This window comes from Gymnoscopelus microlampas (genome assembly GCF_963454915.1).
Source record: "Gymnoscopelus microlampas genome assembly, chromosome: 12".
NCBI lineage: Eukaryota > Metazoa > Chordata > Actinopteri > Myctophiformes > Myctophidae > Gymnoscopelus > Gymnoscopelus microlampas.
Window position 1 is genome coordinate 52,606,613 of NC_139949.1, and position 25,103 is coordinate 52,631,715.

Consider the following 25,103-nt stretch of genomic DNA (forward strand, 5'->3'; position numbering starts at 1 on the left):
CCGGGGCGCCTGATGGAGGAGAAGGGAACTGGTTGGAATAACGTGTTCCTTCCACGCGCTATGTCCAACCAGGGAAACTCCCCCCTGTCGGGTGATAAGAAGCGGCCTGCTTGCTCCTCATGCATTGAAGGAGGCATGAGCTTCAGCTTGGGCTCTCCCTAGGCTGGCAGAGGGTAGGTAGTGCCCAGGATTACATAGGCAATTGGCACTGGGTGAAAAAATGTGGGTTACAAAATCGTGGGATAAAAATTATAAAAAAAAACAAAAAAAAACAAGACACAATTGTTTTATAGATCATATTTTAGATAACAAGACGATAATGAGGTCCAAACCCACTCCCAGCACCTCCAACAATGCACACAGCCACAATTCAACCACATGGGTGCATTATGATATTGATATTACTTGTGATATTGACATATGATATGACATTATCATGTTGATATTAATCAGTAACATTACTCGCTCAAACTCATTTGGAACAACATAGTTATATTTCATGGGTGAACTAGAGAGAGTCTATTTCAGCCACAACATAAACAAGACCAGGAGACCTGGTTCTGCCAGACCCAGACTTCACATGACGTGTCAGCCTGTGTCTATGCCCATGTATGGACGAAAGGGGGACAGACTTTTATGGCTGGGACCTAAGGACAAAGGGGGCATGCCCATATATGGAGAAAACAGGTACAAAGCCTCATGTAAGCCAGACCCCCTGGGTCTGGCAACAAAAATGCTCAGGGCAATAACCACGGCAACGCCAGGCAGGCAGAAAAACCAGCGCGTCAGACAATCCCACCCGCCAGACAACCCGACCCGATCGGTGATTGCGGATTGGCCGAGCTCCGTATGACGTCTGTGGCACTGTGACAATATAAGAGGTGGTGCGTGCAATATGTCGGCATTATAGAGTGAAACCTCCATATCCTGGCCTTGGTTTGAATATTGTTTCTTGTGTGTGAAATGTTTTGCTGGACGGTGCATATGAATCGAGCGCCAGAGGTAAAATCTCATACGGCAGCTGTGGCTGTGGGACAGCACGTGTACTCCTTTGGAAGGTGCAGTAACGGGGACAGCTTGGGTAAGCTGCATGTGGACGTCTTCAACACGGTGTCCTTGCGCCGAATTAATTTGCCCCCAGTGAAACCTGGAAGAGGAGAATGTTCTCTTGATGTTCCCTCCCTGCGTGCCAACCACACAGCTGTGCTGATAGAAGGTATCATCTACATCTGGGGAGGGAACACGTTAAGCAATGTGCTTTATGCGTTTGATGTTGACACCCACAGATGGTTCAAGCCCAAGGTTTCTGGGGCTGTTCCAGTGGGGAGGGAGGGCCACTCAGCCTGTGTCTTGGGGAAGGTCATGTTTATCTATGGAGGAATGACCCAGCTTGGTCATTCCCCCTTCGTCATAAATGACATCTACAAGTTGGACACCAGCACAATGGTTTGGTCTTTAATTAACACCGGAGGAACTCCACCACCGCATTCTTCACGTCACTCTGCCACCATCATCGGGACCAAGATGTTTGTATTTGGGGGCTCGGGGGGTATTAGCTACAACACCATCAGTGTGTTTGACACAGAGACCAACTGCTGGCTGAACACGCCTTCTGCACAGCCTCTTCCAAAACGACGCTACTGTCATTCAGCCTTTCCCTACAATGGAGAGCTGTACATATTCGGTGGCAGGGGGTACAATAACCAGCACTTAAATGCTCTGTGGAAATTCAGTCCAGTGACCTTCACCTGGAAGAAGGTTCAGTCCAAAGGGAATGTTCCATGTTTAAGAACTCATCTCACGATATGGAGTTGCATGGTCTGCTGTTGCATGGTGGGAGATCGCATCATCCTCTTTGGAGGATATAGATCATACGACACAGCCAATGATGACCTGTATGTCTTAGACTTAAGTCCTAGCCTGAAGACATTATGTAAGCTGGCAGTTATTCAGTGCGATCTGCAGAAGTCTGAACTCCCAAACAACATCAGGTGGGAACTGTTATCCATGACAACCAACAGCAAATAGTAGAAATAACAGCCCACTAAAAAAGAGAAAAAAGCAAGTTAAAAAATGAATAAAATTGATGACCACAGAGAACAGGTTTCTTTTGCCCAAATATGGAGTTCCACAGTGAGGTCAGTAACATGACATCAGAGATCCACAAGGCCACGCCCGTTATTACCCTGGTTGTGTAGATTCATTGTAAAGCTTTTTTTGTTTATTTGCATATAGTTAAAAACACAGGAGAAAAGATAAGACACATTTTTTTTAAAATAGGAGGGGACAATAAAAAAGAAATGTCCGGGCCACCGACGAGATTTCTCGTCAGATTCTGCCAAGGCACGGCCTGCCACTGACGAGAATGACGAGATTTTGTGTTTTCAGTGGTTTTACACCAGATTTTCCACCCTTTGAATGATGCTTTCACTGCCGGATGACGACAAACGGATGTTAAAAAAAAGGCTTGTTTACTTCCTGTTTGTATCCTGTGGGAAAATGGCGTCATCTCCGTTCCTCTTGCTTTACGGAAAACACGAGCCACATTCAACTGGTCACAGCTGTGCAATGGATTAACGCGAGCGGATACATTTTTTCCCCCCGAGACTCCCGAGACCCCCGTGCGTGTAATGAGGCGATCTCCGTGAGAACGGCGGTCACGGATAATATTCCATGATTTTTCAAAGGTACAGTAAAATCGCTCGTTTTCGCTGGCAGTGAGGTGACATTATTACACTATTTACTATTTACTATTTGATAATGATGTGAGGAGATCAGGAGGTTTGAGATTGCATTGCTGTCGGGCAGATTTTTTTTTGTTAAATTATTTTGTAAATGAATGCACCACTTCATCTTACAAGAGTGTCTCACAAAAGCAGGGAAACTAGCAGATCTACAAGCTCACAGTAGATCAGCTTTTGTCACTACTCTTATTAGTTTGAATAATAATAAAAATGGAACGGTTTTGGACTTACAAGGTTTCCAGCCGACAGCAACGATTGCATCCATGGACCCCTCATCCATGGACCCCTCATCCATGGACCCCTCATCCATGGACCCATCATCCATGGACCCATCATCCATGGACCCCTCATGAACCCCTCATGGACCCCTCATCCAAGGACCCCTCAAGGACCCCTCAGTCTGGTCACACAGTCGCTGCCTCCAACCCTGAACAATAGGACAGACTTGAGACTTCCGATACTGAGTGATATCATGCTAATGTATCTCCTCTGTCCACTGCTGTACATTGTACATTGTGCTGTGCTCTGCATCCACAGTGGCTAAACCCACCCCCCCGCCCATCATCCGGGTGCATCCGGGCTATGACCCGCTGGAGACCCAGACCCAAGTCTCACGTGAGTTACACCCGTTACACTGACGACCTTACAGCAAGAGTACACTTACAACCTTACAACAACAGTACTGAGTACACTTACAACCTTACAACAAGAGTACACTTACAACAAGAGTACACTTACAACCTTACAACAAGAGTACTGAGTACACTTACAACCTTACAGCAAGAGTACACCTACAACCTTACAGCAAGAGCACTGAGTACACTTACGGCCTTACAGTAAGAGTACTGAGTACACTTAAAACCTCACAACAAGCACCACCAAAATATGTGACCCAGTACAGTGGTTTGAGACACAAGTAGCTCATGGTCATTTTTCAGCCTTTTACATATTATGAAAGTACAGAATGTAAGCTTTCAAATGACATGTCATTCTTTGAAATCGGAAAATTATTTGAAGAAGATATTCTTATTTTAAACTAGTATTTTTGCATTTTTTTCCCGCATTGAATGGGTTGATTTATTTTGTAAGAACGAATGCAGTATTTACCTTTGATCATTCTTCTTCCATTGATGTCTCCATTCTTCTCACACATAATGAACGTACACAGTATGTATGGTTACACAACTCAGTGGTTTAGTGTTGATGTTTGGATCTCTGTGTTTTCCACTGTGAAGCAGAGACTGACGAGTGCAAGCTGAGCAGGAACATCTGTGGACGCGGAGAGTGTGAGAACAGCCTCAGTGGATATACCTGTCACTGTCACCCTGGTTACCGGCTCCATCCTCAGAGGAACATCTGTATAGGTATGTCACTGTCCTCAGACCTCAGAGGAACATCTGTATAGGTATGTCACTGTCCTCAGACCTCAGAGGAACATCTGTATAGGTATGTCACTGTCACCCTGGGTAAAGAACAAGGGGTCAGCTTCTGAGTTGTACATTGAGTCTATATAGGAAGTGACAGTTCATATGAATGGTCTGTAGTCTCACTCCTGCTGGTGTCAAAAAGAATTAGGCTCTATTCAAGCGGACTCTGTATAGTCTATGGGCGTAACCTTGTCCATTTCCTTTTTTACAGTCTATGGTAAAGACTGCTTTACTTGGGTATGTTTTTTTGGAGGGCCCCGTCACATGTGCGTTGTTAGGCAAGAGTATGTGTTTGTGTCTGACATCAGTGCATGCTGTCCGTCTGTCTGTCCGTTTTTATTTGTTTTTTTTTCAAAAATAGCAGATCTACAAGTAGATCTGCAATTTTTGAAATGCCCAAAGAAATCTCGATGCGTTCCTTCCCGGATTGAATGGGTTTTAAAGTGATGACTCTTCTCCTCTTCCTCAGATGAAGATGAGTGTGACTCAGAGCCATGCGGTCACGGCAGAGGAATCTGCATCAACACAGAGGGGGCGTACCAATGCCACTGTCGCCAGGGTTACAAGCACATGGTGCATCATGGGAGACTGAAATGTGTGGGTGAGTGGAGCTGCTTTTAGAACAACATTCACTTTACATTTCACTGGGTTCTAACAATACACCTTTTTCACCGATGTTGCTGCTTTTTTTATAGGGTTCCCCCATTATACCTGTTTTTAGTTTATTTTAATGTAATTTCATGTTGAGTACCTCAATTTTCCATGTATTGTTAATATATCTTGATGAGAAATATTCTTTATGGAATTTATTATATTGACCCCAGGGGTCCTTGAAGCAGGATCCTTCCAGGGGGTCTCCGGCTAAATGAGTTAAATCAGTTTAAACACTTTAACCCTATTTTATATTTCGGCTGTTAAAAAACAGCCGACCTACGAGAGCCCATGTGAACTTGTAGATTAACGATTCTTAAAAAATCTGGAAGTAATGTGACCATTTTTAAATAATTTTGAATGGGGGGTGCCAGGCGCTAAATATTTTCAGATGGGGATCCACGGCCAATAGTCTTCTGAATTAAATTTAGTTTTAGCCAGGGGCGTCGTTACGTGGCTATAGCTACCAATGTTTTATCCAAAGCCATCAGTAAAAAAAATTAAAAAAGAATGAAGTATATATCTATAACCCTAACCTAACCCTACCCCAACCCTAAAACCGAAATAAAGTAACAAACAACGGGGAAAAAAGTACCCAAATCCGCCTAAATCCGCGAAACACGTGTCCCCACACGTGTGCATGGACACGCGTGGACACGCGTGCATGTGTCCGTTCCCCGGGGGGGCTAAGCCCCCAACCTAGTAGAGACCTAGCAACGCGTCTGATCATAGCTTAGTTTTTATTTAGTTTTCGTTGCTGAAAAAAGCTTGTAGATGAACATTTGTCATCATAGTTTTGGTCGACAAAATTAACACTGCATTGTATTTCTGTGCATGTGTGCGTTTGTGCGTGCGCGCGTGCATGTGTGTGTGTCGGTGTGCGCGCGCGTGTGTGTGTGTGTGTGTGTGTGTGTGTGTGTGTGTGTGTGTGGGTGCATGCGTGTGTGCATGTGTGTGCGTGTGTGTGTGTGTGTGTGTGTGCGCACGTGTGTGTGTGTGTGTGTGTGTGTGTGTGTGTGTGTGTGTGTGTGTGTGTGTTTGTAGATGTGAACGAGTGCTCCAAGCAGGACATCTGTGGGGTCGGAGGTCAGTGTGTGAACCTGCCAGGTTCTTATAAATGTGAATGTCTGAAAGGATTCAAGAACAGATCCCACCGCCAGCCTGTCTGTGAAGGTTGGTTCATACCTCTTGTTTGTTTGTTTATGAACCCATTAACTCATTGAGTGCCAGAATTATTTCTGGCTATGTGGTCCCAGTGCCAGGGATTTTTCAATTTATCTTAGACTTTCAGTAGTCGCAGAATATTTATCTCCAGTATAATCGATCGATTGGGAGGTCACGGCCTGAAAAGGTTTAGAACGACTGCTTTAACGTACCGTGTGTTCGTGTGTGTGTGTGTGTGTGTGTGTGTGTGTGTGTGTGTGTGTGTGTGTGTGTGTGTGTGTGCGTGTGCTTGTGCGTGTGTGTGTGTGTGTGTGTGTGTGTGTGTGTGTGTGTGTGTGTGTGTGTGCGTGTGCGTGCGTGTGTGTTGTAGACATCAACGAGTGTCTGAACCCCAACACGTGCCCCACTGAACAGTGTGAGAACACACCAGGCTCCTATGAGTGTGTTCCATGTCTACCGGGTCATGAAGCACAGGGAGGAACCTGCTATGGTGAGAAAAAAACACATTCTCAGATACACAACACCTCAGTAAAAGGTGGTGCCAGTGAAATCTTTTGGTTCAAACCATAAGTTTTTTTGTTTAAAAGTTAAAGCTCCATATTCTGATAGTACTCATTGCTATGTAGAGTGTTTCTCGATGAATTGAATACGCAGGACCATAATGGAAACAAGCCCTCAACCCTTTCACATCGTGAAAATGGGTGCAAATCTTTGAATATAAAGTACAGTATGTATTTTTTTACATTTTTAACTCCAATATTTGCTTCTGGGGGTCCCTGGAACCAAATATTTTGAGATGGGGGTCCATGGCCAAAAATATATGATTTTGGGGTCCTTGACATGACAAAGTTTGAGAACCACTGATATTATAGCAACATGAGTGTTTCAGGATTTAGAAGACATTTGTAGAATCGGCCTCAAGTCTACACTGTTCTTTTAATCATTATTCACAGGAAAATCCTGAGTCTTTATTTAACTCTGAAAGTGTAAAAATGGACCATTAAGGGTCACTTTTGACACCCTCAAGAGTTAAATTAACACATTCTGTGTTGCCTTTTTCATTAGAATAGTGTGTTTGTGTAAGGTGCTGCCACCCAGTGGCCTGCTTTTCAATTGCAAACTCATCTGAGGTAGTCATTAAAAGTTTTACAAAACATCATAGTTGGTGAGTGAATGATATTTGGCAATACATGACCAAACATGACTGTTATGAAGCATAATGTCCACATTATAAGCACTCGGACAAAACCAGACAATTTGTCATCATTATAATGGTGTTAGCAGCTTTCAACCTGGCCTCCATATGTTGGCCATGACATTATAGTCAGACGTTCCAAAATTGCATGATGTAATTTAGAACCTTAGGCCAACTCTAAAAACACCCTCTAAATAAAAACGGTTTTCTGAAAAACTTCACTTATATTATTATTGGCCTATTATTATAGATTATATAATGTAACCTATGTCACCTACATACTGGCCTGGCTCTCTCTATGTGTCTCCTCCAGGGATGCATTGCTCATGGGACTCAGTAACACGCCGTGCAACCCCTTTTTTGAGCAGGAGCACGCACACGCACACGCATAGATTTAAAACAACCTTACATTCACACCTCAACAAAGTTAAGAAAGGCTGCCGACCACCGGGTGCCACACGACCAGCATGAATGAACATAGGATTAACATAGGACTGAGCCTAGATGCATATCAACTGTCCACTGACCTGTAGTGTAGGTGTTAAGCGACGTGCGCGTGACGTCATTAAAATAGCGTCCCACCAGCCACCACTAACAAAATCACCAATACAACACTGGTCTCCTCCTCCCTGTGTGTCCAGATATCAATGAGTGTCAGAAGGCGGGTGTGTGTCCTAACGGACGCTGTGAGAACCTACCAGGAACCTACCGCTGTCTGTGTCACGAAGGGTTCCTACCGTCTGCTGACAGCAAGGCCTGCAGAGGTCTGTCTGTCTGTCTGTCTGTCTGTCTGTCTGTCTGTCTGTCTGTCTGTCTGTCTGTCTGTCTCTCTCTCTCTCTCTCTCTCTCTCTCTCTCTCTCTCTCTCTCTCTCTCTCTCTCTCTCTCTCTCTCTCTCTCTCTCTCTCTCTCTCTCTCTCTCTCTCTCAGAATCAAACAATAGCTTATAGGATCAGGAATGTGATCCTGGAGTTAAATTATGAGGAATGAATGAATTAACGTATGTATTGTTTATTATCTTGCAGTGAATAGGTGAAGCAGATATTTTGCATATTTTTTGGTCAATAGCACAAAAAAAACTATTCCAAACCATTAAAAAGTGCAATATTTCTCACTTGTATTCATAACAATGTATGAATATTACAAAGTGTGAGACATTTTGTGTCAAAGGCCAATGTCTGAATATCATTCCTTCATTAGGAACCTGCAGGACTCTGGTCAACAAAGTATAGGGTTTTAGTGGTTAAGAAAGCAGAAAGCAGTATTATGTTTGATATTTCACCAGTACGTGTTTGTCCTTGTCTTGTACAGATATAGATATGTGATATATGATATAGATATGTCTCTCTCTCTCTCTCTCCAGATATAGATGAGTGTGAGGACGACAGGCTGTGTGCCAACGGTCACTGTGTCAATACAGAGGGCTCCTTCCAGTGCCAGTGTTACCCTGGTTACCAACGTACACAGGAAGGGAGTCACTGTGAAGGTAGGTCTGTTACCCCGGTTACCAACGTACACAGGAAGGTAGGTCCTGTTACCCCGGTTACCAACGTACACAGGAAGGTAGGTCCTGTTACCCCGGTTACCAATGTACACAGGAAGGTAGGTCCTGTTACCCCGGTTATAGTCTTGCGTGGCCAGACTGTTGCCTCCCACAATGTTCAAATGTTTCCGGTCATACAGTCTGGGACTCGGAAGCTCTGATCATGATTAGAATATAAACCGGATACGGATATGAAGCCTCCTCCCCACTTCCGTTTCATCTTTACAGTAGCGCTAATTTATCCTAATATAAATACAAATCATCTAAGTATACATAGCTTGCTGCTTAGCAGAAATGGAAACAAAATAATAAAATGTAAAGATATTTTAAAATATATTTTCGTGAACGGAAGTGCCAGTTTCCTCTCTCGGATTTCGGGAGTTGTAGTTCCAGACTCTATATAGCATTCAGAGATTGTGGAATAGTTGTCTGGCTACGCGAGACTACCCCGGTTACCACGTAGTCAAAGTCAAACCGTTACACTTTTACTTCTACTTCACTACATCTCAGAGGCAAATATTGTACTTTTACTCCACTACAATTATTTGAAAACTTTAGTTACTTTGTAGATTTAGATTATTATTACAAAACAGACATTAACCGCTTCAGTCCTATATATATTTCGGCCATTTGAAAATTGCAGATCTACAAGCTCACAATGCGTCGTGTAGTACAGTACTTTTACCACCACTGGTCCACCTTCATTCTGGTTTCACTATCTATATATTTCAACTTTATATGTTTGTTTTTTCCTCCGGAAATGAATGCCCTACTTTGTCGTACAAGAGGGTCGCGCAAAAGTAGTGAAAATAGCTGACCTTCAAGCTCACAATGCTTATTTTCGGTACTTTTGAAAATAGTTTTAAGTGAAAGTGAAACGGGTTTACTTTTGTCTGTGGATTTTATAAATATTGAAGCAATGAAAACTATTAACACGTGACTCAACTTGTGACTAAAATAATAACTATATCGGATAGATTTTTATAGTTTTAGACAGTGACAATATGTTGGTGTGATAGGATGCTTTCCTTTTAGACTGAAAGAGCTGCGCATTTCATTCAAAGTTGAGAGGTGTTTTTCCCCCCTTTTTTTCTCCCTTATAATTCCATTAGCTATCTGAAAACTGTGGCTAAACAGCTTTTTGCAAGCCCAAAGAATCCAATGAAATTCCCAATAATCTGCTTATAAATAAATTGTCAACGTGACACGCTGTAATACAGTAGTACATATAATCACCTAAACTCAAAGCTCTGGCTTTGCCTTCTAAAAGGCCATTAAATGTGTTTTACAGTGCATCACATGTTTAATTCATCATTGTAAGGAATAGAAACACATGTTTCAGCTTTCATCAGATGAGGAAACATCTGTTTTTCTTCCCCTCGATGCTGAATGAAACACTTTTTGTTGCTGTAAAGGCCAGAGGTGTGGGCGCCATACTCAACTGGGACTCGACTAACACATTTGCCGTGGTGGAAAAAGTACTACATTGTTTTACTTAAGTAAAAGTATCAATACTGCAGTATAGAAATACTCTGTTAGGGCGCGCTCTCACCAAAAGTTGGCTGGCCGCTGTTAAACGCAGGTTGTGCGCGGCCACAGTTTTTTGCTGCCAGCTGATTCTAAAAAAACGCTGTGACGCACCTGTCACTCACATTCAAGACCGTCCCCGTAGCCCGCACCGCCACTAGACACTAGCCACTAGACAAATTCTTTGCACTTTCACACTTGGGGTTCGTACATCTACATACACATTCAGATTTAAAATATAAAGTACTTACCCCATGGCCACTGATGTTACAATCATTTACGAGCCCTCATAAGTATCCGTATCTTCCGTATTGTTCAATAAAAAGCATTTTAATCCAATCAGTGGTCATTTTCTCCGTATGCTTTCAACTGCGCAACCATAGCGGTTGAGAGGTGTATTGCACTGTTGGTACATTATAACTCTATGGGAAAATGGCCACCAATCGGATTAAAATGCTTTTTATTGAACAATACGGAAGATACGGGTACTTCTGAGGACCCGTACATGATTGTAAAATCCGTGGCCATGGAAAGCACTTTATATTTAAAATCTGAATGTGTATGTAGATGTACGAACCCCAAGTGCACAAATCATAAAGTACTGGGTGAGATGCAACAGCTACAACCAGTTGGTCCACTGAGAGCACCATGTTGCTTCCTGAGTCTTGGGACGGTCCGCCTTCGACTCACCCGATTGGACAGAGGGGGAAAATCAGCTCCTGCCTCCAGCAGTTTTATGCTTCTTCGTGTAGAGCGGATAAACGCAAGGTCTGCGCGACAAGCGGAAAAATCTGCTCTTGCCTGAATCCACGCATTTGCATTGACAATGCATTGGCAGATTCTTCCCCAGTGGTAAAATAAAAGTGCGGTGGGAGCGCGCCCTTACAAGGAAAAGTCCGGAATTCAAAATGTACTTGAGTAAAAGTACAAAACTATAGGTAGGTATCGAAATATACTTAGAAGTACACAAGTAAAAGTACTCATTATGCAGAATGTTTCACAAGTTTTCAAATGTATAAAATGTATAACAAATCTTTTGAAAATAGCAGATCTACAAGCTCACACTATTTCAACAATATTTCTATACTCAAGTATGAGCCAATCCCATGCAACTAACAGGAACTGACCCAGTTAAAGCCATTTAAAACCCTAAGAGAATTAATTCACAAACCCACTGGATCCATGCAGGTTGCTACTGTATTTCTGCATGAATAAAGCTTCAATAGCGCCCCCTACAGCACATAAAGTGTCATAGTGAACAGCCAGTGCTGAGAGTTAAAAGATTTTCTCTTGTCATTTCAGACATCAATGAGTGTGAGAGACCCTCCAACTGCCAGAGGGGGCGCTGCATCAACAGCATGGGCTCCTACCGCTGTGAATGCCAGAAGGGATACACCCTGGTGGGAGGCAGGAGATGCCATGGTCAGTGGTTTATTCATACTGTGACATACTTTTGGTTCATTAGGACTCTCAATGAGGGGTCTTGGGACCCCCAGGGGCCCTTGAGAGGGTTCCTGGTGGTCCCCACCGGAAGTCTCGCTAGACGAGATTTTGACTTCCGGTGTGGCGCATTCAAGACAATGACGTTGCATAGTGTTCTTGCGTCGGGGCCCCGTGTTTTTGCTCTACGCCACTGCTACAGCCTCAGTGACTTGCCTCGCTTATCATTAGACTGTCGAATCCCGCTGCCGCCATTCCTTTTCCAACAACCGCGGACAATTTCTTTTGTGGAAAAAGTATAGTTTTGGACCGCGACGGAGGCACGCCGTCTCATGCGAACTTGAGCCACGAGAAGCACCGCCGAGCAAGCTAAAGCGAGCGAGTCGCCGTGCCGAACGTTGTGAAGTTCGCTTGAACCGACTCGGCGCCGTCCGAGTTATGTACCGATAGGGACAGAATCGTAAATCATGTTTTGGGGTGAGCGTTTGTCCCAACTGCCACTCAAAGTGACTACTGGCCAATCACAGCGCAGTCTTTTCCGCGACTTTCCCAACTCCTGTGCACTCAAATATCTCTCTCTCTCTCTCTCTCTCTCTCTCTCTCTCTCTCTCTCTCTCTCTCTCTCTCTCTCTCTCTCTGTATGTCTCTCTCTCAGACATAGATGAGTGCTCGGTGGACAGGGGTCTGTGTCAGCCTTTTGGATCATGTGAGAACAGACCAGGGTCATACGTGTGTGAGTGTAACCACGGCTTCATGCTCTCTGAGGACAAACACACCTGTGAAAGTAAGTCTGCTCTGACTCTCATCTCATACTAAAGGTCCTCTCACCACGGGAGCATTTATTCTGTGTGATTCATTTGCATTTACGTTAAACTGCAGTTTTGTCATGAGTACATCCACACAGGACGCAAACATTACGTGGCTGATAAAGCAATGTAATTATTATAATGTTTTAAACTAGGTTGATGTTTTCACCGCAAATTAAAGCATCAACCTGCATGAACGAGGCATCACCAAACTCATTATTCTGATGTGAAATGTTTTCCTTTTGTCAAATGTATGTTTGATAATATAACAATTTAACAACTTTCTTTCTTTTTTTTAAAGTGTCTTAACAAGTGTTATTTGATGCCACCTACTGGTCATTCTAGTGCAGAACACCTAAAATATCAGGAATCAGAATTAGTTGTATTGTCACATGTGTTAAACAGTTGGTGACATTAGCTCCATCATCTTGTTGTTTCCAGGAAAGAAAGAGGGAAAGAGAGAGGGAGAGCAAGGAGAAAAACTGAAAAATAAACATGTCAAAGAAAAAGAAAAGATAGCTATACAGATATGCGCATAGTCTAAAAAAGCAGCAATAATAATAATGATAATAATTCTCTCCACAGTGGTAGCGTTAGAGATGGAGGATAAGAAGGAGTGCTATCTGAACCTGGACGACACAGTGTTCTGTGACAGCGTCCTGGCCACCAACGTCACCAAGCAGGAGTGTTGCTGTTCCATCGGGGTGGGCTGGGGCGACCACTGTGAGATCTACCCCTGTCCCGTCTACCACTCCTGTACGTTTGCATAATTTGCCATAATTGCATAATTTTGAGCGGACTGAAGGCAGACTTGCAGAGTTCCCACATCATGTAACTGGTGCTCCTTGTATTTGTGTCCCCCACATCATTTAACTGGTGTTCCTTGTATTTGTGTCCCAGCTGAGTTCCACTCCCTGTGTCCGGTGGGGAGGGGCTTCTACCACGAGGAGGGAACCACTGAATATGGCTTGTCTCTGCACCGAGGTACGTATTACTGTGTAGCAACCATAGATTTAAAGATAATTGAGAGGGCATTGGAAATCCCCGCCTATTCACTTGTATGGAGTTGCTCACCCAGCGCATACTCCCTTTTCACCCCTTCTTCGGGGTTGGGAAATGTGACGGGCGGGGCCTATTTGGGGCCTAAGTGACACGTTTTCACCGTGTCAAGTTTGGTGAGGTGACAAGTTTTGCGTGCGCCACCCCGTGCGCAAGCTTGTGAGTCAAGCCCATTGGTTGAAACCGTTTTGGCTCGTTCATGTGGGTCTGGCCCCGGCCGTAATAAGCTGCAGTACCTATGATTGGTCAACATGTCCAATGCGCTTCACTGCTGCCTCTCGGTTCTGGGGGTTATTGGTAGCAATGCAAAAATGGTTCAAAACATTAAGAATAAATGGCAGAAATTATTCCGTTTTTTTTTTTTTTTTTTCCAAAAGTTATGAAGATGTAAACCAGTGCAATTCTAGTTTTCGTTATATCGTCACACAGATATATAGATGAGTGTGTCCTGTTCTCTTCATGTGTCTTTATAACTGTTCTGGGGTCTGTTGTTACAGATATAGATGAGTGTGTTCTGTTTGCCAATGAGATCTGTAAGGAGGGTCGCTGCATGAACACACAGCCAGGCTACGAGTGTTACTGTCAACAAGGATTCTACTACGACAGCAACCTGCTGGAGTGTATAGGTAACTACAACAACAACACACACACACACACACACACGCACGCGATCTACAAGTTCAGCATGAGCTTGTAGATGGCCTATTTTTGCTATTCGCCAAGTCTATAGGGCTTAAGTGGACCAAATGGACCCTTACCGGGCTGTAACTCTGAGAGTGTACAAATGGGAGACTGATTTCGGGTCCATGTGGTTCCATCTTTACACTCTCAATGTTATGGGGGTCGTTGAAATGAAAAGGTTTGAGAAGCTAATATTATCCCTCATGTTGTTTCTCTGTCCCTCAGATGTGAATGAGTGTCATGACGAGTCTCTGTGTACCAACGGTCAGTGTGTGAACACTAGAGGCTCTTTCTACTGCAACTGCAACGCTCCCTGGACACCTGACCACAACAAGAAGAAATGTGTCATCATCACTGTGACAGGTGACATCCATCTATCCATCCATCCATCCATATTGTATATCCATCCATCTTCATCCGTTTATCTGGATGAAGATGTCCTGGCATATAAGTCACTATAGGACTACAAAAACTAAAAGGCACGCATTGGAACGCTTGGCTAGTAACCTCAACCTCCTGTGATTGGAACCCATAGTTTTTGTGAGGTTAGGGTAAGGATTAGGATTAGAGTTACGTTTAGGTATATTTTTGTGAGGTTAGGGTTAGGGTAAGGTTCAGGCATAGTTTTGTCAACATGCGACGTTGCCATGGCGTCCTGTCATGTCAACACTTGACGTTTCAGGGCGTCCCGTCATGTCAACACTTGACGTTTCAGGGCGTCCCGTCATGTCAAAACGTAACGTTTCGGGACGTCCGGTCATGTCAAAACTTGACATTTCAGGGCGTCCCGTCATGTCAACACTTGACGTTTCAGGTCGTCCCGTCATGTCAAAACTTGACGTTTCAGGGCGTCCCGTCATGTCACGCAAAACTTGACGTTTCAGGGCATCCCGTCATGTCAAAACTTGACATTTCAGGGCGTCCCGTCATGTCAAAACTTGTCGTTTTGGGGCTGCTGACAGAGCTGCAAAATGTGACGCCTTGGGAGTGAGAATGGGTTGGTAACAGCAGAGAATCCCACACTTCCCTTTCCTGGCTACATTAACTACTTCTAACTGGGGTGAATCCCAAGGCGTTCCAAGGCTAGCATAGAGATACATCTGGTCCTTGGTCTGCCCCATGGCCTTGTCTCTTCATCAAACAACAATAGTTACATAAGTAGACTGAAGAGTGTAGTAAACTAGCATCTATTGAACAAAGGTGACAAGAAGGAAAATATGGAACATTATTACTACATTAAATGACATTATTATTACTGCAACCATATATCACATATTGACATAGAGATCTAAAATATCATTGCTGTTGGGTTATTACTGAACAAACACAGAACTTTATAGCATTGATTACTATCAGAATATACTGTAGTTTTTAACAAAGTACCTTTATTTATTTACCAAAGCACATGACTTACACCCCTTCACTGTGACCTGTTCACCGGGCAGGTATAGACGAATGCCAGGACCCGGCCAACTGTAAGAACGGGCACTGTGTGGACACCCCCGGGTCCTACTACTGTATCTGCTCACCGCCCTGGACGCTGGCGACCGACAGGAACAGCTGTGTGACCCCCGAGGAGCAGGCGGGTGAGTGATGGGTGCAGCGGGCACCTTAATTGTGATGGGTGCAGGGAGGGGGCACCCTGTGATGGGAGGGCATGAAGTGTCACATTATTGCCACTATAATGTGAGCGGCACAGATGTGTGTAAACTGGGCTTTAACCACTTAAACCCTACAGTATATACTTTATTATGTTGTATTATTTATCATATTCTCACTCCCACCTCATCATGTACTGATGCTTGGTCAGGACCCCCCCCTCCCCCCCCCCCCCCGTGCATCATGGGTCAACGAACGCACTGGGTTAGCATTGTGATGGAGCTAAGATAAGGGAGCTGATAAGGGTCGTAAATCCTGCTCTATGTTAATTAAACTATGTGTAGTTAAACAGCTGAAAACTCAGTGTAAAAAGGACAGACAGAAAGACAGACACAGGCCGGTTCTCAAATTAAAAAGTTGACATCGTATTAAGAGAAAGAATCAATCAAGAAAGAATCAATCCACGAGGCACCGTACAGCAAAAATATCTCTCTGACTAAACAGTCAATGATCACAACAGTTATACACAAATGAAGTTGTTATCAGCGCTGACGATGACATCTGGCCATGAGGAGCCTCGTTCGTAGGTTGAGAGAGAAGATGGCAAGCTGATGGTGTGACAGTTTATCTCGGACAAACAGCGTCCAAAGAATAATAAATAATAACCCCTCCTCGTCAACATGGAACACCAGTGACCGTTTAGTATTGACCAAGCGTCAATACATGACAACTAGGGAGTGGGAACGCGTTGGTCAAATAGCAAAAATAGCCATAATACATAGTCCTTTGTGGAGCTTGTAGATCAGCTATTTTCACTGAATGTTCGATACATTTTCACCAAATGTTCGCGTATTATGGGGCCATGTCCACAGAAAGCATTTTTTGTTAGATGCCACAGCTTTTCTGCCATGTATTTCTGTGGTAAACACGCTCTGGCACGCTCCTCTTCCCAGCGCAGAGCGTTGCGCTCCAACATTCTGACTGTAACATTTGACCGAGTGTGTTTGTCCGTATGTCCGTCTGTATGAGCACAGCCTCAACAGCTGCAGCTGATCGCAACACAAAGATGCAACCAGTTACACTAATTCAACACAAGCAGGAGACAGTGCAACACATGCACACGCGCGCGCACACACACACACACACACAGGGACACAAATATTTTAGGTGTAGTAAAGGTTACATTCACAAACTCATGGCTATGTCCTCATGATACAACATGCATGTCACTCAGCACTCCATGGGAACAAGTAGTGGCGGCTCCGCCATATCTGGCAGCAGAGACAGCACAATACTTTAACCAGCCTTTCTGCCTCGTCTTTGGGCATTCCAAGATGTTGAAACCCTCCAACAACCAATCCGTGGGTATGTGTGTCCTAGGCTGGATCACATAAACAAAGTTCTTAGTCTTGCACTGCTGCTTGGTGCTAAAGCGCTCTCTATAGTTGTTCTCATGGGCCTCGAAGTCCACCCATTGCTATTCCGACAGCGGACGGACATATCGCAGGCTCTATTGCCTCTCTTTCCGGTAGCTGTTCACGGGAGGGGCCGTCAGGTAGCGTCGGCTGTTGGTAGATTCCACCGGTGAGAAGTGCCTTCTTGTATGCAAGGTACATAGTTCACAGAAGTTGCAAATGCAACCACACTGCACCTACTACATTGACGATGGTAGTTACAACGGGGCAGTTTAACGTCATGCCCAGGACATGCTAGGTGCTCTTAGACGGCCAATAGGGACAGGCTGTAATTGCTTAAGCCCCTCCCCCCTCTGTGTTCCTCTTCAGCAGTCTTGAAATGAATGGACAGGGATTTAACATTGTTCCTCTAGTTAATATACCTTAATGACATTAACTCATCAAAGGCACCACTCACTTCACACTGGGTGGGATTTTTTTCTTGTTTTTTGGCGCTCGCCCGCTCATCAGCATACAATCACTGAGCAGAGGCGTCTGGTTCAGTGCATGTAAATGTCTTGCTCAGGGTGGGACTATGTCGGGTCTCTGCTGTAAAGTGTCTTGAGACAACATGTTGTGATTTGGCACTATAATAAAATTGAATTGAATAGTATTCCAAAGCGCTCTGTCGCTCTAAAAAACCTACGTTCTGTGGACATGGCCAGAACAGCCAGGGACGCCAGCCCAGGGTTCATGTGGTTAATACTCATACTTTCTCTGGTGTAAATCTTAAATCTTCGCAGATGTGAATGAATGCCAGGATCCGTCCTACTGTAAGAACGGCAAGTGTGTGAACACTCCTGGGTCCTTTCATTGTATCTGCAACCAGCCCCTCACCTTCAGCGCTGCGCTCAAACAGTGTGTCTACGACGGTGCGTAAACATCTGGAAGTAGCAATGCCACAATGTAGAAATAATGTACTCTGTTACAAGTAAAAGGCCTCCATTCAGAATTCAGAAAGTTGTGGCAGCGAATTATTCTTGCAGTACTCATTGTGCAGAATGTCACATTTGATTTTGTTTTCAAAATGTGTCAAAAAATAGCCAAAGTATAAAATAGGGATTAATGATAATCAAATTCTGCAAAGTAACTAGTAACTAAAGCTGTCATATAATGGTAGGGGAGTAAAAAAGTACAATATTTACCTCATATAGTGTAGTAAAAGTATAATATTGACTTCATATAGTGCAGTAAAAGTGCAATATTTACCTCATATACAGTAGTGTAGTGAAAGTACACTTCCGTGACACGCATGAGCTGATGTTTTAACCACTTGAACCCCAGCCCTCCCTCCCTTATTTTTGGGAGAACATTCTTGCGAAAATCCCAGATGTACAAGCTCACAGCGCTGAGATATACAAGCTCACAAGCTTAGATGTACAAGCTCACAAGCTTAGATATACAAGCTCACAAGCTTAGTCAGTGTCGGCAATTTCTTTGGCAAAACATTTTGGAGTGTAGAGCGAAAACAGGAGGGGGCCCTAGTGTACAGCCCTGCGGGACTCCGGTCAAATATATATATATACACGGTATACGGTACTGGAGGGTTTAAGTGGTTAAAAGTGTTTGAATGCAGGAGGGGTCATTAATGAATGAAGGGACGTGCAGTATCTCTGCAGGGTTAGAGAGCATAAGAAAATGACCATTAATGTTGATTATGCATGTTTTTTTGTTTTTTTTTCCTCCGTTCCCGTTCTCCGGTGGGCTTGCAGATCGCACAGCGGCCCACAAGGACGTGTGTTTCCTGCAGGTGGACGAGGACCTGAGCATCTGCAGCATGCCCCGTAACGGCCTGGTGGTCACCTACTCTGAGTGCTGCTGTCACTACGGCCGGGGCTGGGGACCCGAGTGTCGAACCTGTCCAGAGAGGAACTCGGGTACGAAGCCAAGAGTTCGCTAATGCGCTAATAGCTTTAGCTAATGGTGGAAACAATACTGACTGACTAATTCATGTTGCTATATACAGTAGATAGCAACATCTAAAATGACTCAGATGCCTTCCCGGATTGAAGGGTATAACAGCTCTGTGTAAGGATCTTAACAGTAGTCAGTTTGGTAAATCATTGTATGTAACCTCCCCAGTTCTGTTCAGTCTGTGGGAGGTTACATTATGTTGTCCTAACTGGTCTCATGTTCTTCATGTCCAGTTCTGTTCAGTCGTCTGTGTGAGATGCACCTGGACACAGAGTCAGACGGAGAGCTGGACCTGCTGGCTGCTTTCGCCAACTACAACCCAGGTACAACCTCCATTTGCCCCGTTTGTCAATAGTTATTTGCGAAATTAGAGTCAGCAGAGTGATGACTAATTTATGCTATGTCGTTACTTAAATGTAAATTGTACTACTGCATTCTTCCAAAACATCACCTACAGTATGTCTTCTCTCTGTCTCTCCAGGAGACAGTTCAGAGGAGGACTCAGATGAGTGTAGTTGTACCAACGGGCGCTGTGTGTTGTCCTACCTGGGCAGGATGTGTGAGTGTAACCCAGGCTTCAGACTGGACCACTCTCGAACCCGCTGTACAGGTAGGCCTACGCCATTCACCTTACTGACATGTTTACACTCAGGATTTAACCTCACATGCAAGTTACACTATTGACATCAGTAGAGCTGTATTCATGACCACCTAAAACAAGACCAAGTCAAGACCAAGAGAGCCATGATGTATGCCAATGCAACCTGAAAACCCATTTGGTAAAAAGAAAAAGGAGGGAAAACTATTTGTTTTTCTTTTCCCCTGGGGGCACTATAAAGAAAAACATCACATGGATGCACCTGTGACGTATCATCAGTGTTGTAGCCTGGGGTCATCGGGTGTTTCGGGTCTCGTAACAACATACACCCTCACCCAGGTGACCCAGGCGGGGTTGATCAAGCCCCGACTTACGTCCCAATAGCTACTGTACCCACGGTCAGTCCTCTAAGGGAAAGACAGGGTCACTCAGTCCGCTTCTCCGGAACTACTCCGCCGGGACCGGGGGAGGCTCTGGCACGTGGAGGGACTAGGCTCTGTGGATGGCCTCCTGGCCGGGCTCCTCCTTCCGTCTCACCAGGTCCAGGACCTGAGCGTTGCACCAGACTCCCCCACATTCCACATTTTCACCACCAGTGGTGTTGCTGACAGATTAAGCTGTTAGCAGAATCTGCCTTGAGAGATTAGTGCCGATGTGACAGCACTGACACACCTGACTCTAATGTGATGATTATCCTGACATGTTTTCACCCTGCTGTAGTTCTCAACCTCAACCGGAAAACAATAATTTAACGAAACCCTCACTGACATCACTTCCTGTTTCCTGTCCTTGCAGATATTGACGAGTGTGCAGAACCAGGACTCCGTATCAACCCGTGCAAGAACGCCCGCTGTGTGAACACCCTGGGCTCCTTCAAGTGCTACTGCAAGCACGGCTTTGTGGCCGCACGACGGCCCAACATGTGTGTCCGCCCCAGAACCCGATAGCACCCCCTGTTAACCCCCCTACCCCCCCCCCCCTCCCCCCCCTTCACACGTCGGCCCAACATGTGTGTCCGCCCCAGAACGAACCCGATATCACCCCCTGTTCACCCCCCCTCCACACCACGTCCCAGCATGTGTCCCAGAACCGACCCCCTCACCCCCTGCATGGCGGCTCAACCTGTGTGCCTGAGCCCCATCAGCTCCCGTTCACCCCAGAGTCCCAATAAACCCCCTCCACCCCCACCCCCAGCCCCCCCACATGGCGGCCAATTTTGTGTGTCGGTCCCAGAGCCCGATATCTGTCCAACAGACACTCAAAAAGACTCAAAACACACGTTTTGTCTCCTCGTTAACACTTGCAATTGCGGGCCTGCCTGTGCGTGTGTGTGTGTGTGTGTGTGTGTGTGTGTGTGTGTGTGTGTGTGTGTGTGTGTGTGTGTGTGTGTGTGTGTGTGTGTGTGCGTGTGTGCGTGTGCGTGTGCGTGCGTGTGTCTGTGTGTGTGTGTGTGTGTGTGTGTGGCCAACTCTCAAGCCTAAAGCGTACGGTATCCCTGAAACATGGTTTCTTGGTGGGAGCCGTATCATTCAGAATGGCCCGTTCGCAATGATGATGTAAAAAATGTAATATTTGTCCAGGTCTTTCATTCCCTACAACACATTTAGGCCTGACGTTTGGAAAATAAATCAACACAGACAAAAGGCATAGGTTTGGTTTGTTATGTCGTTTTTGTAATTAATTTCTTTAAAAACTGTTTTAAACGTGCGTTTTGTGAAGTTGCTGAGTCAGGTCCGTATCTTATTGATCTTCAGTCCCTAATTGTCAATGTTTCTGTCATTTCAATGAGGAATGAGTGTTGAGGGTGAGTTACTCTTGGTTGCAAACCATGTTACGCAGCACAAAATGGCGGTGTTGCGTGACATAGCGTGCGGCTAAGCATGACTCAGTCTTTAGAGGGAATACCACTCAATTTAATACTTCAACTGTGTTTAAAGCATTCTGTCCACAACAGCCCGTATCTCCTGAACATGAACCACTGTCTCCCAACAACGCCCAACGCCAGAGATCAAACACACATGACATGTCTATAGTCTGGAGTTTGTTGATGTTAATGTCTGTCTGTGACTTTTGTTTTATATATCCAAAGGAATTTTAATATATATATTATCAGTGTTATGAGAAGTAAAAATGTTCCCTAAATTCTCCAGCATTTACAGTATCATCCATACTTCACTGGCTGCTCAGCCAGCTTCATCTCAAGGGACATCACAGGTTCAAATCCATGGTCACTACGGCATCTTTACCTGCCAGCTAGATTGCTGTGGTGGATTTTTTTATTAACTTCAAATATAAATACCACAACGTAAAATGTATCTGTTACAAGTGAACGTCCTGCCTTCAGAATTCTACTTAAGTAAAAGTACAAAAGTATTGGCATCAATACTTACCTTATCAAACCAACTGTAAAAGTATCAAAACACTTACCTCACACTGCCACTTGGGGCCGCTACAGGACGTGAAGTGTGAGAACTCTCTCCAGTGCAGCTTTGAAATAATTCTGGGCATAATTATGCAGCATAATGTAGGTACTATCTGTGCATGTGAGTCTCTCCCAGCAGCAAATTACACTAAAACATTCATGGTTAAGGTCCTTACACATCGGGAGAGAGATGAATAAACGATCCGAAAATGCATCAGCAAATATTTTGCATAATATCAAACTATTAATTTGGTGATGACGCCTCATTTATACAGGTTCACGGTCGGTGAGAAATTGTTGCTTTATCGTTAGTAATGTTAAAACGCATTTTGTTTGGATTTACTCCTGACACAAACAGGTTTTTCATTGTCAACGGGGACAGCCATGATACTGTAAAAAAACAATTGCATGCTCGCATGGTACTGTAATATTGTCATAACAGTGCCCACCAAATGTTATTTATGTTGAACTTTTAAATATAGTGGTATTTTCCTTTATATCCACACTTGTTTTTGCATCCTTTTAGCGTCTAACTCTGAGTGGACATTCTCTGTCTCGGCAATATCTCTCTATGAACTAATGTTTTTTTTATAACATGTATCAGTAATTTGTATTTCTTGTACAGCGTGTTCAGTGGAATATGATTCTTGTTAAAGCCAGTCAATCTGGGAACGCATCTGTGTCATTTTAGATTTCTTAAGTTATTCAAAAATAGCAGATCTACAAGCTCATAGCACGGTGCCGCACTATGAGCTTTATCTACAAGCTCATAGCGCGAGTGCCGCACTATGAGCTTGTAGATCTGCTATTTTTGAATAACTTAAGAAATCTAAAATGACACAGATGAGTTCCCAGACTGAATTGGTTAAAGCCATGCCTATGTGCCCCTGTATTGTCTTTGATGTATAGTATTATTGGGAACCCCGAACGTTTTGTTTAATTATTGGACACTTTGGCACCTAATGTGGATTTTTATGCCCGTCAGAATATGCTTTGGCAAAATGAATGGAAAAGGAATGTTTACTAAATGTTTTTGAAGATTGATTCAGGAAGAAAAGAAAATGACATTATTTGACTTTTTTTTGTTTGTTTGTTTTTTTGTTTTTATAAAAATTATGCATTTTATCTGTGCATTTACAAAACCAAAGAAGCTCTTGAGAAAAGAATAATTTTAATAAAAGAAGAAAAAAAAAGGTGTCATCCACTGTGTGTGTGTGTGTGTGTGTGTGTGTGTGTGTGTGTGTGTGTGTGTGTGTGTGTGTGTGTGTGTGTGTGTGTGTGTGTGTGTGTGTGTGTGTGTGTGTGTGTGTGTGTGTGTGTGTGTGTGTGTGTGTGTGTGTGTGTGTTACTGTCAAACCCAAAGTGTGACACGCACACATTAACCACTTTCAACCTGGTATCCATATTTTGGGGCAACTTTCTAAAATATTCAACAACACTTTTCAACATATTTCCAGCAGATCTACAAGGTCACAACGAGTCTATTTTCACTGTGCAGCAACATCCACGTGTGCTTAAGTGTTTAATATGGGTATTTGATGAGGATAGCATGTGTTTGTATCTCAAATACCCAACAACTTAAATCACAGGTGAACATTAACAAATAAGTTGGTGAAATTCTACTGCATAATAATCCATTATTTTCAGTTTTCAAGAAAGGGAAGAATATTGACATCAAATCAATGAAAACAGATCAGATATGTCAAATATTCCTAGATGAGTAGAGTAGAATATTTGATATACTTAATAAGGTGCATGGTTATGTATTGATTGATTGAATACTGTATTAGTCAGAAATGTAAACAGCATGAGGTACAGTCAGACATTAAAGGAGACATCCGGTCATTTTAAGTGTTATGTTTGATGTGTGTCAAATCACTTACCAACGTAGGAATGAAAATCGCGTGACTCCACAGATCCCCCTATCGACCCCCACCGTTGTCATGATAGTAGGATGCTGGATAGCCCAAATTCGCCTATTTTAACAAATGCAAAGTCTGTTTTTTTGCTTCTAGTATTCATTGTTGAGTCCCATGATAATGTAACAGGCGCTAAAACTCCGAGAAGCTAACGGCTAATAACAGAACGAGCTAATGCTGGGGCTGCTTATCTCTCTGCATGGCAGCCCCAGGTTGCCAGGTCGGGAGAGAAACCAGCAACCAGCATTAGCTCGTTCTGTTATTAGCCGTTAGCTTGTCGGGAGTTTTAGCGCCTGTTACGTTATCATGGGACTCCACAATGAGTACTAGGAGAAAAAAACAGACTTTACATTTGTTAAAATAGGCGAATTGCTGCTATCCTATATACTCCTATAATGACAACGGTGGGGGTCGATAGGGGGATCTGTGGAGTCACGCGATTTTCATTTCTACGTTGGTAAGTGATTTGACACACATCAAACATAACACTTAAAATGACCGGATGTCTCCTTTAAGGCTGAAAGGATAACATAAAAAAAAGTCCTGGGGACTTGTTTCCATTGTGTTTCCAACATAGCATAAAATAAACACTAAAATATATATGTGACTGTTTCTGTCTGGGAGACAGTCATCTCACTGGTGCCCATTCTTCAGGAAAACAGAAAAAAAATATGTTTTTGCAAAAGAAAAAATCCTTAAAAAATGAGTTCATCAACAAATATAAAACACTACAGTATATGTACAACGTAGAAAAAGGGGAAAAATAAAATAAATGTCTGCAGTGAATGCCACCTCCTTTCTATGAGAAAAGGTGAGTTTACCTCAACATGGAGACATGTCTACATTCAGGGTTCTGTGTCCACGCCCCCTAATAACACTCAGGTGTGATCAGTTCACTGATCACCTCTTCCCTTATAAAACATGGTGCCCGTTCAGCATGGCTGGCTTTGGCCGTTTGTGT

General features: G+C 43.8%; 1 protein-coding gene across 1 annotated transcript in view; it reads left to right on the forward strand.

Annotated features, from left to right (window-relative positions):
- LOC311056902 (latent-transforming growth factor beta-binding protein 3-like) overlaps positions 1-23,416 on the forward strand; it is an 80,617-nt gene extending 57,201 nt beyond the window's left edge. The window contains 19 exon segments of the mRNA XM_084073745.1: positions 3,282-3,359; positions 3,980-4,108; positions 4,641-4,772; positions 5,867-5,995; positions 6,357-6,476; positions 7,823-7,945; positions 8,544-8,666; positions 11,553-11,672; positions 12,346-12,474; positions 13,082-13,252; positions 13,397-13,480; positions 14,053-14,181; positions 14,462-14,599; positions 15,682-15,822; positions 18,033-18,161; positions 19,002-19,166; positions 19,437-19,526; positions 19,685-19,813; positions 20,597-23,416. Coding sequence (XP_083929871.1) covers positions 3,282-3,359; positions 3,980-4,108; positions 4,641-4,772; positions 5,867-5,995; positions 6,357-6,476; positions 7,823-7,945; positions 8,544-8,666; positions 11,553-11,672; positions 12,346-12,474; positions 13,082-13,252; positions 13,397-13,480; positions 14,053-14,181; positions 14,462-14,599; positions 15,682-15,822; positions 18,033-18,161; positions 19,002-19,166; positions 19,437-19,526; positions 19,685-19,813; positions 20,597-20,748 — 2,411 coding nt within the window. The 3' untranslated portion in view covers positions 20,749-23,416.
- The last annotated feature ends 1,687 nt before the right edge of the window (positions 23,417-25,103 follow it).